Source organism: Taudactylus pleione, unplaced genomic scaffold (assembly GCF_031769625.1).
Source record: "Taudactylus pleione unplaced genomic scaffold, aTauple2 ptg001032l, whole genome shotgun sequence".
Lineage (NCBI taxonomy): Eukaryota > Metazoa > Chordata > Amphibia > Anura > Myobatrachidae > Taudactylus > Taudactylus pleione.
The window spans coordinates 8,853,440-8,866,767 of record NW_028285433.1 but is presented as its reverse complement, the minus strand read 5'-3'; the positions used below and the strand labels follow the sequence as shown (position 1 = coordinate 8,866,767).

Here is a 13,328-nt window from a genome sequence, read left to right as displayed (position 1 = left end):
CCTTTGAACACAGTGGAGTTTACTGCCAAGTTTAATTAGCTCCATTGGGTCTTGTGATAAATCTTTCTAGACTGTATATCCCGCTGATTCTTTTTCTAATATCCATTCAAAGTGCTCTGAGCATGAGCCAACATATTTCAAATGTGATTCACATGCCCAGATAAACATACAGACCTTTATACTGTTTGAGCAAGGTAACGCATGTGTTTGCATATTGATATACATGGTCTGGATTATTTTACGCGTTTGTACAGATATTCAACACCAGCACAAATATGTCTGTGATGACCTTTTCATAAAAGGATTTTTCCTTTCTAAATTGCCAGAACTTGAATTCTTCATAATAGCAACCATACCATTTAAATGCTTATTGCTTAGGTGCGGTCTGCTGCTGGGTCTGCTTTACGTTCCTTTAAAGAACATCAAACTTGTGAAGTATTAAACAAATACTAGAAAGAAAATTTCTGTACAATGGTTATAATAGCATAACATGTTTTCATATATGCTGTCATGATCATTGAGTCATATTTTACCTACTGCAAATGCAACGTTTAATAATGTAGTAAAGCTACACTTTGAATTACTAACACTTTAGGCCAGAAGTTCCCAAACTTCGCCATTACAGTCCACTTTTTAAGGATATCCATGCTTGAGCACATGTGACTTAATTATAACCATCTGGACTCAAACATGGATATCCTTAAAACCTGGACTGTAATGGTGGAGTTTGGGAACCTCTACTGTAGGCAATTACATTATCTTGTGTAGATCTAGAAAGTAAAAATAACTAGATTTAGTTCACCGTACATATTGTTCTTCTATGTTTAGTTGAATGTTTATTTCTTAATGTGACTTTCTCACTCTCCCACGCTCCTCTTGTTTTTGACAGTTATCTGATAGCAACAAGATACTTAAGGGGAAATAGTCGACTGAAAAATACTTCCCCATTTAGATACTTTAATGTATTTGGGCTTTATTTTAGATGAGCTTATGCATTTTGTAGAATACAATGAAGAGACAATTAGGTGCTTGGAAAGATATAACAAATTATTTAACATTTATTACATAAAGGCTGCTTACCACTACCATGAAACTGCGTGTGAAAGCCAAAAGTAGGAAAATAACAACCTTCCAGTCAGTAGAGGAAAGTAGCAGGAAAGTGAAAATCTGTTGTTTCAATTATGTAGTTAATTAGGGTAAAGGTTGCTGATGCTTTTTTTTTTTCAATGAAAATGTCGGTATTCCAGTTTTAAGTTGATATAAGATTCATAGTAGCTGCCATACTCTAACCAGGCTTTCCTATTTCCAGTTCTAATAAATAAAAGTGATACAAAAGAAGGTGTCTGTTCTCTGTACCATGGAGTAACATGAGAAAATGAGCAGTTACACCTCTATATTGATGTTGTTCCTCTATGAACAGGCATTTATCTACTGTAGAGGATAATAAGCTGGTCTCTAGAAACTGATTCAGAGATGGTCAGTGCTGTGTCTTCTTACGCAGCGTATCTGAGAAGTTATGCAAATGTCGTAGCCAATGTTTTTTCTAAAAGCTGTTCACCTCTGGCTCCTTAGAACTCTGCTTGCATCTTAACATGCAGCATGGGAAACATCGGTCGCACAATCGGACCTGCTCAGATGCCCTGGGTATGACATGCTATTAATATGGTGAAACAGAATTGGAAGTGATGTAAAGATTTCCCAATAAAAAATTTGGACCGATTTATCAGGGAAAATAATACGATTTTTAGGGCTCTGAGTTTATGTTCAGATTTTAATTATTATTATTATCCGTGTCAGATTTTACCCTAGTAGGGGTAAAGTAGGGGCTACAGCCCCAGTGGTGGCTATAGCCAATGCAGTCCCTAGAAGCCTGTGTTTTGCGCATGTGGGTGTCAACTGCCAGATCCATTGCACAGGTGCCGCGACTGTCTCCTCCTCTCCTCGAGCAGCAGCAGCCCCCCACAACCACAAGCGTAGGAGCCGCTACTGATTATTAATATTATTAATATTTGTTATCTGGGCAAACACAAGATTTTCACAGGTCGCATTTCAGGCAATTTTTTTACAATGACCATAGACCCTTCTACATATGTGCATAGTAGAGGCAATTCTAGAGACACCAGCGCCTACGTGGGACTCTGGAGAGGTAAGTATAATATGGTTACAAGGTGTGCACCCATTATAAAATACGCCCCTGGTGCATAGCGTACATGGGATTCTCTATAAAGGGTGCGCACACCCTACAACCAGTCCGTTGGCACCACAGAATATACTACTCTAATGCACATGTGCAGCAGATCTCCAGGAAAATCGCACCGGCAAAAGAGGAGGCTCTCTATGGTGGCTGCAAATACTGGCCCCCTCCTCATTTATTCCCAGGCGTCGGAATCCTGAGAACAATCTGAATCCTGGTGTCGGCATCCCGACAGTAAGTAGTGGGGTTAGGGAAGGATAAAGCCGCATTTCCACTACATGATAAATTGGACGATTTGAACAATAATGATATTATCATTCATCGCCCGCAATACCGTACAGTGGATATGCCATCAACGACCAGTGATGCGCGCTCTAGCTGATCGTTGACGCCGTCGCTCATCGCCCGAACCTGCTGTCCAACCTGACGATATCGTCAGGTTGGGCAGGTTCATGGATGAGGGAGGGGGCCAGCACTTAATAATATATTATTCAGTGTGGGCTCAATGTCCACTGCACAATATAATGAACGATAAAAATGTCATTATCGTTCAATTGTTCATTAATTGTGTAGTGAATATGCAGCTGGAGGGATGCTGGCATCGGGATTTCGACTGCCGGGATCCCATACCCAACCCTATGTAGAATATACAGTACATGCATTATAGTAGTTACAGTTGGTATATAGTAATTTATAACCCTCTCACAGTACAGTCCACAAACAACATTGCACAGCAAATATACATTTTAAAATTAAATCTTATATCTCTTGTTGCTCCCAAACACCCCAGTACTAATATAGGTCAACATTTTTAAATTATTACAGTGCGTCTACTTCTTATTACAGTGCGTGTACTTCTGCGCAGCGCTTACTTCCTTTGTTGTCTGCTTTTTATATATAATAGTATTGCTGTGTTTATACCCAACTCCAACTGTAAAACTATGTAAATCTCGAATTCACTGGATTACAACTAATGTTCGTACATGATTGTTGTTCTGTCTGAAGAAAAGTTTTATTTATTTAGTGTATGTGTTTATATTTATTACTAGCACTAATGTATCTGTAGACTATTTGTATTTTTACTAATTATATTTACATTTTAAATGCAATTTTCTTGTTTTTTTCCATTGCAGGAGCATTCATTGTTTGCTGGACCCCCGGCCTGGTTCTGTTATTACTTGACGTGTGTTGTACAAATTGCAACATTCTGGACTATGAAAAGTTTTTCTTGCTACTGGCTGAATTTAACTCTGCCATGAATCCCATTATTTACTCCTACCGAGACAAAGAAATGAGCGCCACATTCAAACAAATTCTGTGCTGCCAGCGAACGGAAAATGCAAATGGTCCTCAAGAGGGATCAGACCGCTCTGCCTCTTCACTCAATCACACCATATTGGCTGGTGTCCACAGCAATGATCATTCTGTTGTTTAAACTAGGACAAGACAGGTCAGAAGCCAGAACTGTGGAGGCCAATTAGGAGTGTCTGCCCCACTGTTGCAGAACCAGCATCAGGACATGAATTGTGCTACAGTAACTGTTCCTAAACACTAACGGGCTACTCCAAAGTTACTGACATCAGATGAACATTAACAAATGAATGTCTAATGTTAGAAAACAGTAGATAACCGACATTGAACATCTTTATGAACTTGCCACATTAACTGCCATTTCATGTAGAAACACAGATCTCTTTTAAACAGGTATATTCCATTAAATAAAACATACATTTCCTTTTTTTAGACCCATCAGCATGCCTGTGATGGAAACTGTTTTGGAGTGGTTTGGTAACATTGTATAGCTGCACTGCCTTACAGGAAAAAAAAATATTTTTCTAATATAAAAAGGAGCATTGTGCTAGTTTTGTGTGTAGTCATTCTCCGTTATATGAAGTTTTATTTTATAAATATACAATTGTTATTTTATTTTTTACATTTTATTTTTTAGATGAGGCATTTGTACGATTTCAAAGAAACGCACAAAGCCAGTCATAACTTCTAGACAAATAAAGAAGATAACTAGTAGCGAAGGTTATCTTTGTAATATGTACCAATATCAGTATTTGGGCCAAGGTTAATTAAACTCAATAGATAGTAGATTGCCAGGAGGTAAAGTGGATAAAGAATCCTGGAGGACCATCTTTCTGTCATGCTGTCCAATGGGCCAGTATTGCCACATACCTGGGATTGTTGGATGGAAAGTCTTTCACCTGAACAATTATGATGGTCTCATTTTCCAAGCAACAGGTTCTGATAGCTTCCCTCAATAACAGAATGCAGTGTCCTATTGGGTGAACCTGTCAAGCTTTAGTTATTCCACTCATTTTAGAATTCTCCAAACAAAGAATAATATCAAACTCTGTACCACTAACCACTGTACTATTTATAGAATAAATAGAAATATTGATCATTTCAAATTGGTGTATGAAAACTAATTTACTAATTGTTCCCCAGATGTGGAAAAGAACAGCTTTATAAAGTAACCTTCACGGGATAAATACTTACACAGCCATCTTCTCTTCACCTAACTGCCATAGTAAATGCATTCTGCACCCTAAACCTGGAAAAGCATTCAACCTGGGATATAAGCTTCATTTGGGTGTTTTTATTTATAACCACTTTGTCAGTTGAGATCTATAGAGGCTTAGCATTTCATATACTAGAGCAAAACGGCCAGTAATATGTATCAACAGGAAAATGTATAGCTAGAAAACAAAAGGTAGATGAACGTCTACTGTAGCCTACTATTTATAGAATACTATTTTGTACCTTTGGAAGTACTTAATTGAAAAAAGTTATTTTAGCCTTGTAAAATGGACTTCCTGTAAGTCCTCTGAGTTAACACCTGAAATAATCATAGTATCGCAGATAGTGTCACTATAAGGAAACATTTTGTGAAGGTTACATAAATATGTATACAACCTGTATTTTGAGACATTGAGTCAAAAGGGAAGTAAGTGATTAATGATGATGCTAATTGAATGCACTAGCAATGTTGATGATTAAAGGTATTGAAGAAAATGGCACCTTGTTGGCTATTGTATATATCTAGTAATAGGATAGAAAAAGCAGACTGTAAGCCTATGTAGTGGTTAGTAGCAGCTGGGGGGGTATTTACTAATTCTTCTTTAAGAAGTAAAATGCATTAAGGCTTATTTAATAACATGGTTCGATAGCACAACCAATCTAAATTTTGCTTTGATTTGTCTAACTTGCACTAGACTGATCAGGTTTATGTTCTAATTTGTTGCTAGAGGTTACAATACTCTGATGTTATTTGTGATGTAAAGCACAAAGGAAGCAAAACCTCATTATTTTAGGAGAGAAGCTTCTCTGCTCCCCTACATGTGTTTTGCAATGTGTCTTAATATTTATTTTCTAAACTTTTATTCTTTTTTCTACTCTTGAAAATAAAATAAGAATTGGAGATACTGTCATTAAAATCACACAAATAAACTGAAAACATGGACAAATAAGATCTGTGTGATAGAAGAACAAAACACTTTAAAAAGCCAAGCAGTATGTATTTTGCAATTTTCCAAATTAATGCATTTCATTTCTATATAAATTTCTGGTTTTCAGCTTATATCAAGGATATCTTTTTTTCATATGTCCTCAATTGCCCCCCGATATGTACCTATTACATGCGCTAGGAACAGTAAAACATGTATGTGTTTTGTACATGAATTAATGAACAAAACAGAACAGTCACCAGGATAACGTATTTTGCTGCAGCAGCTGTAGATTGTATGATGTAGAGTAGGAGTCGTATTGTTACAGTAGGTATTTTAGCACTCCTCCCTCCCCCATGTATCTGTCATACTGCTTCATAGTAGCCAGACACAGAAATTACATTCGTCCAATTCTGTTAATTCTCATGAATTTATGAGATTTTTAAATAGACATTTATTGATTGTAGTTCTGTTGCCTATATATTAGGCTGTAACTTGAACATCTTAAGCTGGGTAGTTGCAGGTATGTCTTGGCTGCCTCCTATATAGTGGTTTGTTTCTTATCCTGCACTTTTTCTCCTGCATATACTGGAATTTATATTTTTAGTGGTTTCCCTTTTTATTACTGGAACTAAGTGGTTCAGAGTCCGCCTAATATGATTTAAACAGTCTGTAAAATCAATATCGTCACAGACACCTTTTAGTACTACTAGGCTGCAAGGTGAAACTCACCACAATAAAAACCTATGTGGCATACTCTATGTACTGTATGTACAATTTGTTGCTAAAAATAGTTATATATTAACATTTGTCCAAACAAATGGTTACAAGCATATGTATTCCACTGATCTTTTAATACAATTGTTCCAAATTGGAAAGCGTAATGGAATATGTTGGACAAATATAAATGTTAATAAATAAATAAAATTGGGGGACATATGCTAACTTATACTGGTAACTGCATATATGGTGGTCTAACTTATAACAACCAATCGATTTGCTGACACAGATTTGGAAATGATTGCAAACATGATTGCTATCAGCAGCACCATATTTTCTTCAGTTAAATGTATAAACTTTTCAGAACAATTCCTCATTATATTCAGTCTGCTATTGTCTAGCTTAATATATGTCACTATGGAAATGGAAATTAGAGGGTTTGATGGTTCACCTAATCCATGCAGAATATTAACTTGCTGTCCCTGTATTTGGTCATCTTTTCAGCCCTTGTGTCATAACAGTAAAAAAAAACTCCAGGTATTTGTTCATGAAACAAATGGATTTTTGTGATGTCAATTATATAAATTGTTCCAGTTGTAAATTTTGTAGAAAACAAATACCACTTTTGTTGGCATATTCACATTATTAGCTAAACTTTAGACTTGTACCAGTCTGTTTAATGAACACTATGAAAATCTTGACCTTCCTAAGCCAACTGGTCGCTTAACATTGAATAAAGTGAACCTCTTATCCCCACATTAAAACAGTAATATTTTTAAATAAATATTTGTAAATTAAAAACACATTCATTGTTGTCACTTTTGAGCTACAGTACAATGGCGTCTCGTGCCAGTGTCATTGGGAAAATGTCAGCGAATTATTGCAGATTTATGATTAACAATAAGCTTTTCCACATATTAGTAAGGGATAATTCCTCACAAACTATAAACCATTACTGCTAATCAATGCTGTTTGATTTTACAATATATTCACTGGTGGATTATAATTCTTTAAATAATACAATTTACAAATGACTGAACAGAAAATGAATGATCATTTTTTGCAATAGAACATTTGCTAAGAGTTTGGAATAACAGTTTGGATGGTCAAAGAATGTTGCTAGTGGATACAGTGGAGTATGAGATGGAACAGGTGGTTGCGTGCCTAATCTATCGGGAGGTGAAAGTGACCTATGGACATTGACAGATCAAATGTAGGTGAATGCACACACTCTTAGCAAAAGGACTTTATCATTATTGAATGCACATAATTTAGCAGCTCTTAGCTAACGTATATAATACAGAGGTAAATTGTGAAATGTGTTGTCCTGATTTCTTGTCAAAACATTTGCAGTTAATTCCGTACTAAATGTGGAATTTCAAATTTTGGTGGCCGGGTGCTGGTTCAGCCAGGTTGGGGTTTTTTTTGTTCGTTTTATTTTTTAATTTTTTTATTTTTTATGCTTTTACTTCCATTTGTGAGGTAATTAACAGTGCTCTTTATGGAACAAACACAGTTATTTACTAACATAGCCAAAGGTTAAACTGCACTAAAATCACAGCAACTAATCAGATATTAGCTTTCATCTGTGCAGTGCAAACGTGTGCATTGGAAGCAGATGTCTGCTTGCTGTGGTTTTTGTGGACATTTTATACCTTCTGAACAATGTTTATAATGAACTTTCAAAGTATATTCTGAACTGTGACTAATTAAGACGTGCAACTTTTATGGATATTTATTTTATTTTCCACATAGATAAATATAGAAGATAGATGAGGTGTTTTTCTTTCTAACTGAAACCATTGTCAAAAGGTAAAACTTAATGAATTGGATTTGTATACCACAATAGCTGTACATTACCAATCCTCATATGATGACAAGGCAGCGGGGATGATCTCCATATTCTTCATAGTGGACTTAATTATAATAAAATTCAACCCCATCAATGATCACAATGGTGAGCATATACTTTAAGCTGGGGATATACTGACAAATTCAGACCAGCAATTGAAAATACCAGGGGGGAGATGCACTAAGCCTTGGTGAGTGATGAAGTACCAACCAATCAGCTCCTAACTGTTGTCAACTGTCAGGAGCTGATTGGTTAGTACTTTACTACTCTCCACTTTATCACTCACTCCAAAGGCTTAGTGCATTTCCCCCCTGGAGCGCCAACTGTTTGGCTCTCTGTGAGGCTGTACCTAAGACATTGAATGCACAGTAATAGGATGTTCTTTTATAACAATAAAGCATAACAATCGAATATTCAGTCAGTAGACTCAAACCTGTAACAGGGCCCTGTGCCAACCTTGCCCCCTGAACATTTGATGTCATGCCATGCGTGGAGCCACCGGCACCAGGAACAGTAGCAGTGCCTGGAATGTCCTAAGGAGCTGCCAGGCAGGCTGCAGGGTGCGTGTCTGGAGCATCCATTGGATGCATCAGGCAGTTCTGCAGCAGCTCTCCTGGTTGCTGGGTGCCATTCCAGGTGCCCTGCAAGTCAAATGCAGGTGCTGTGGGGCACCTCTTGCACACCCTTAGTTACGCCCCTGAATTGACTTGATATTTATTGGACTTTCATAATCTTTTCTACAGCCATTGGGCCAATATATTCAGGTCTTTCAAAGCTTGGCGCTATATAAAGCTAGAATATGTAATCTTAGCAACAACTCAATATGCTGTGAAAACCACTGCCTGGAAGTGCATTGTGGGAGGTAGAGTTTACGAACAGTTGGATTTCTGATGCTTGTCCATCAAATGTGTCAATTCATTAGTATTCATTAGGAGAATGCAAATGACACACATTATTTAGCTGATTAGATACAGACAACATCCGATCTGCTACAGAAACTATCATTTACATCACAGTGAGATCTGAAGTATATGTAGGTTAAGATAATGTTGAAGTTTTTGCTTTCTTTAATACTATTAACCTTGTTAAAGTATTCAGTACAGCTCTATAGCTGGTGACCATGTCATACTGTAGCTCAGGTATATCATATGTGAATACTTAATATATGTTGGCTGACTTCTAACGTCTCACGCCTTTTCTATTAATAAAACTTAATTCTAGCTGATCTAATAAGAAAGGCAGATTAAATTTATTGGACAATGTGCTTGCTTTCTCTGCTAACTGAATTCCACTATTACAGATAAATCCTTTATTGTGTCATAAGGAGGATCTCTCAGTTCATTAGGTGAGATGCTGTTTGGTAATATCTACACTGGTGGCCAAAATTGTGTACACATTTTGAAATTTGAATGTTTATCAACTTCGAATGCTTATAAAAACTGTTTCACTTCACGCAGTGCAATGATTTATATATCAAATGAAAGGAAATTTAATGCTGAATTCAACACAAAAAATGGAGGTCAAATATTTGCATTACAAGGGAAGTTATGCCGTTAACAACACTTAGGGTGAAAATTCCTGTGTACTTATGATGATACTGTCCTATCAGTATTTCGTTGGGTATTCTTTATTTTTCAAGACCGCAGCACAGCAACGTGATCCAGGATTGTGGTGTTAAGTGAAAATGGTCTTTCGTATGCAGCAATTGCGAGAGAAATTGGTGGGAATGTGACAACATCAGGAGTACGAAAGTTTTGTTTACGCTATCAGGAAACACAATCTATACAAAACAAAGAAGTAAAAGGCCGGAAAAAGTGCACAACAGCTGTTGATGATAGGAGAATAAAATGAATTTGCGTCAGGGACAGACTGATGTCATCTGCGACCATTAGCAGTAAACTGAGTGCAAATGGTGTTTTTGTCAGTGCAAGAACGGAACGGAGAAGACTAACGGAGGTTGGCCTAAAAGGTAGGATTCCCCGAAAAAAGCCATTGCTGAATAAAAAGCAGCAGCAGAAACGAATACAGTGGGCAAAAGGACACATTGCATGTACAGAGGGTCAGTGGAAACAAGTGATATGGAGTGACGAAACTAAGATATCGATATTTGGTACTGATGGGAGAAAATGTGTGAGACGTCGCATCGGGGAAGAGATACATCCAGATTTTATTCAAGCAACAACAAAGAATCCTACAAGTGTTATGATCTGGGCATGTATGACAGCAGATGCTGTAGGCCGCCTTTATGTCATAGATGGCACACTGAACAGCAGAAAGTACATTGACACCATCCTACAACCAAAACTTCTACCTTCTATCAGGGATCTTTTCCCAGATAATGCCCCCTTTTTTTCCAGCACGATTCAGCTCCCTGCCACACTGCATGGATATGCAAAAAGGGGCTCACGGAGCATGACATACAGGTGCTGGGATGGCCAGGAAACAGCCCAGACCTGAACACCATAGAACATCTGTGGTTCTGTTTGAAAAAACTGGTACATCTGAGGCGTCCATCCAATAAAAGACAATTAATTGAGGCTATAATTGTCTCATGGCACCACATAAAAAAGAAGGAACAGCTCCAAACATTGGTTGGCTCAATGCCACGTTACTGTGCTGCTGTCTTGACAAATAAAGGATACCCAACATAATACTGATAGGACAGTAACATCATAAGTACCCTAAGTGTTGATTTCACTGCATAACTTCCCTTGTAATGCAAATATTTGACCTCTGTTTATTTTGTTGAATTCAGCATTAAATTTCCTTTCATTTGATATATGAATCATTGCACTGCGTGAAGTGTAACAGTTTTTATAAGCATTCGAAGTTGAAAAACAATTAAATTTCAAAAAGTGTCCGCAATTTTGGCCACCACTGTATGTTCTAGCTGGCCCCTTTAATATCTTTATTCATTTGCAATGTCGTACAACATGCTTCTTATAGATTAGACATATTTGGGGATTATGCAGAGTTTGGAGCAAATCAATAAAAGGAGAAAATTTGCACCTTGGTTAAACTTAAAGGGATATTTACTAAAGTGCGGGTTTTAAGAAGTGAATATATTGCCCACCATATAGAAGATAATAGCCAGAATCTGATTGGTTGCTATGGGCAACATCCCCACTTCTGAAAACGCGCACTTCAGTAAATATACCCCTTAGTTGGGAAGGGAGCACGTCATATCTTCATTCTAAATTTCAGTTAAAAAAAAACAAAGCTTTGCAGTATTTGTTTGTTACATGCAATTGGCCTGTTCTGTATGTTCCCTGAATGCAATAAAAATATAAATACATGTTTGCTCCCAATGCCAGTGGCATAGCCAAGGGGGGTGCAGGGAGAGCAGCCATTCCTGAGCTGCAGCCCCCCAGACTGAAAATGGTAGAAACCGCCACAGCGTACAACAGATTACAAGAATAGGTATCGGTGGTGGTATACAGTAGCTGTCACGTGGGAGAATTTATTTTTTGTGAGATTTCTATAATGTGGTTGCATTGCTGTAATGGTTAGGGTATTGCTGTAGTGCATGTGTGTAGGGGTATTTATGTAATGTTAGGGGTAATTATTAATATAATTTGTCTGCTTCTACCTGTAAATATTAGAATTTTTATACACCTGGGATGACTATATTTCGATCTTTGCTCCCCTCACGACAAAAATGTGTTCAGAATTTCCTCCTACTTTTTTATTTGTTCCTAGCTCTGCATAAGCTCCGTTTTATCTTCATATAGATTTATAGTTGTCCTGCAAAAAAAAAACAGAGGTTTCTGCCACAAAACAATTATTTGCGTTTCTCATTGAGGGGCAGATGTACTAAGCTCTGGAATGTGATATATTTGATAGTGATAAACTACCAGCCACTCAGCTCCTAACTGTCTTGTTACAGACTGTGGGTCTCATTTATCAACAAGTTTTATCGTTCACATGGAGTAATAAAACCCGTTGCATATGATAATGGTGCTCCAGCCAAATCGGCTCCCAACTGTTAGAAAAATGACAGTTGGGAGCTGATTGGCTGGAACACTATTTATCATACACAAGTTTTATTACTCATTGTGAATGATAAAACTCGTTGATAAAGGAGGCCCTGTTGTGTTTGAAAAATGACAGGAGCTGATTGGTTGGTACATTATCACTCTCTAATTTATCACTTTCCAGAGCTTAGTACATATGCCCCTGAGAATGAAAGGGAATTAGACAGTAGACTTTGACATTCATATTTCAATGAATAAAAACCATCAGGTTATCATGTATGTTGTCCATCTTATGAACACATGAATTTAAACCAATTTAGTATTATTTTTTTTGTTATAATCCAATATAAAAAGCACCTATATTGTAGTTTGCAAAAATGACTTTCAGGGTATAATTATTGCAAGAATTAATTGTTCAGTGTGACCTATTTTTAGTTTAAAAAACATACTTCATCTTATGTTCCCAAACCTTTCCCTCCATTTTGTTGTGTCTATTATGAGCTGCCTTGGGACATATAAACAAGAATAATGAGGTTGATTTGCGCCAAATTAAGTTTCAGCCAATTGTTAAATTTTTGTCAAGGAAGAAAGTGCCAGAGAGGTTGTCTACCTCTCTGGCACTTTCTTCCTTGACAAAAATGCAACAATTGGCTGAAACTTAATTTGGCTCAAAACATCCTTATTATCCTTGTTTATATGTCAGAAGCCGCTAAACTCTGCAGCATTGGACAAATAAATAATAAATAACACAAAAATAAATGATCTATAAAAACAAATGATACTTAAAAACAAAACAAGTAGATCCGAGATGATATGCAGACAAAAAGGGTATAGGGGGAGTTGCTCTTAAGAGTTTTCAATCTAAACCATAAAAGAGAGATAAGGGAATAGCTATTGAGCATGTGGTATGTGTGTGCATAGTCGTCCTCCCAGCACACTAAAAGTGGGTACACACCTGACCAATATATCTGCAGACTGCCCTATTCATCATGACTGACGTCACAACTGGGCAGGCATTTACGTGCCCCGATCAGTTGAGCTGTCAATCACTGCCGGTCCGTGCAGCAAGTGTGCGGACGGACGGCTGACCGGCTGTACACACAGCACGATGCAGTAATATATCTGCAGATATGCTG

The 13,328-nt window shown here is 37.2% G+C and overlaps 1 protein-coding gene across 4 annotated transcripts in view; it reads left to right on the top strand.

The window, feature by feature from the left end:
• Positions 1–7,388, top strand: part of LPAR1 (lysophosphatidic acid receptor 1) — a 161,728-nt gene extending 154,340 nt beyond the window's left edge. For all 4 annotated transcript variants that reach the window (XM_088461270.1, XM_088461272.1, XM_088461273.1 and 1 more), the window contains exon 4: positions 3,328–7,388. In XM_088461270.1, coding sequence (XP_088317396.1) covers positions 3,328–3,629 — 302 coding nt within the window. In that variant the 3' untranslated portion in view covers positions 3,630–7,388. The remainder of the gene's footprint in view (positions 1–3,327) is intronic.
• The last annotated feature ends 5,940 nt before the right edge of the window (positions 7,389–13,328 follow it).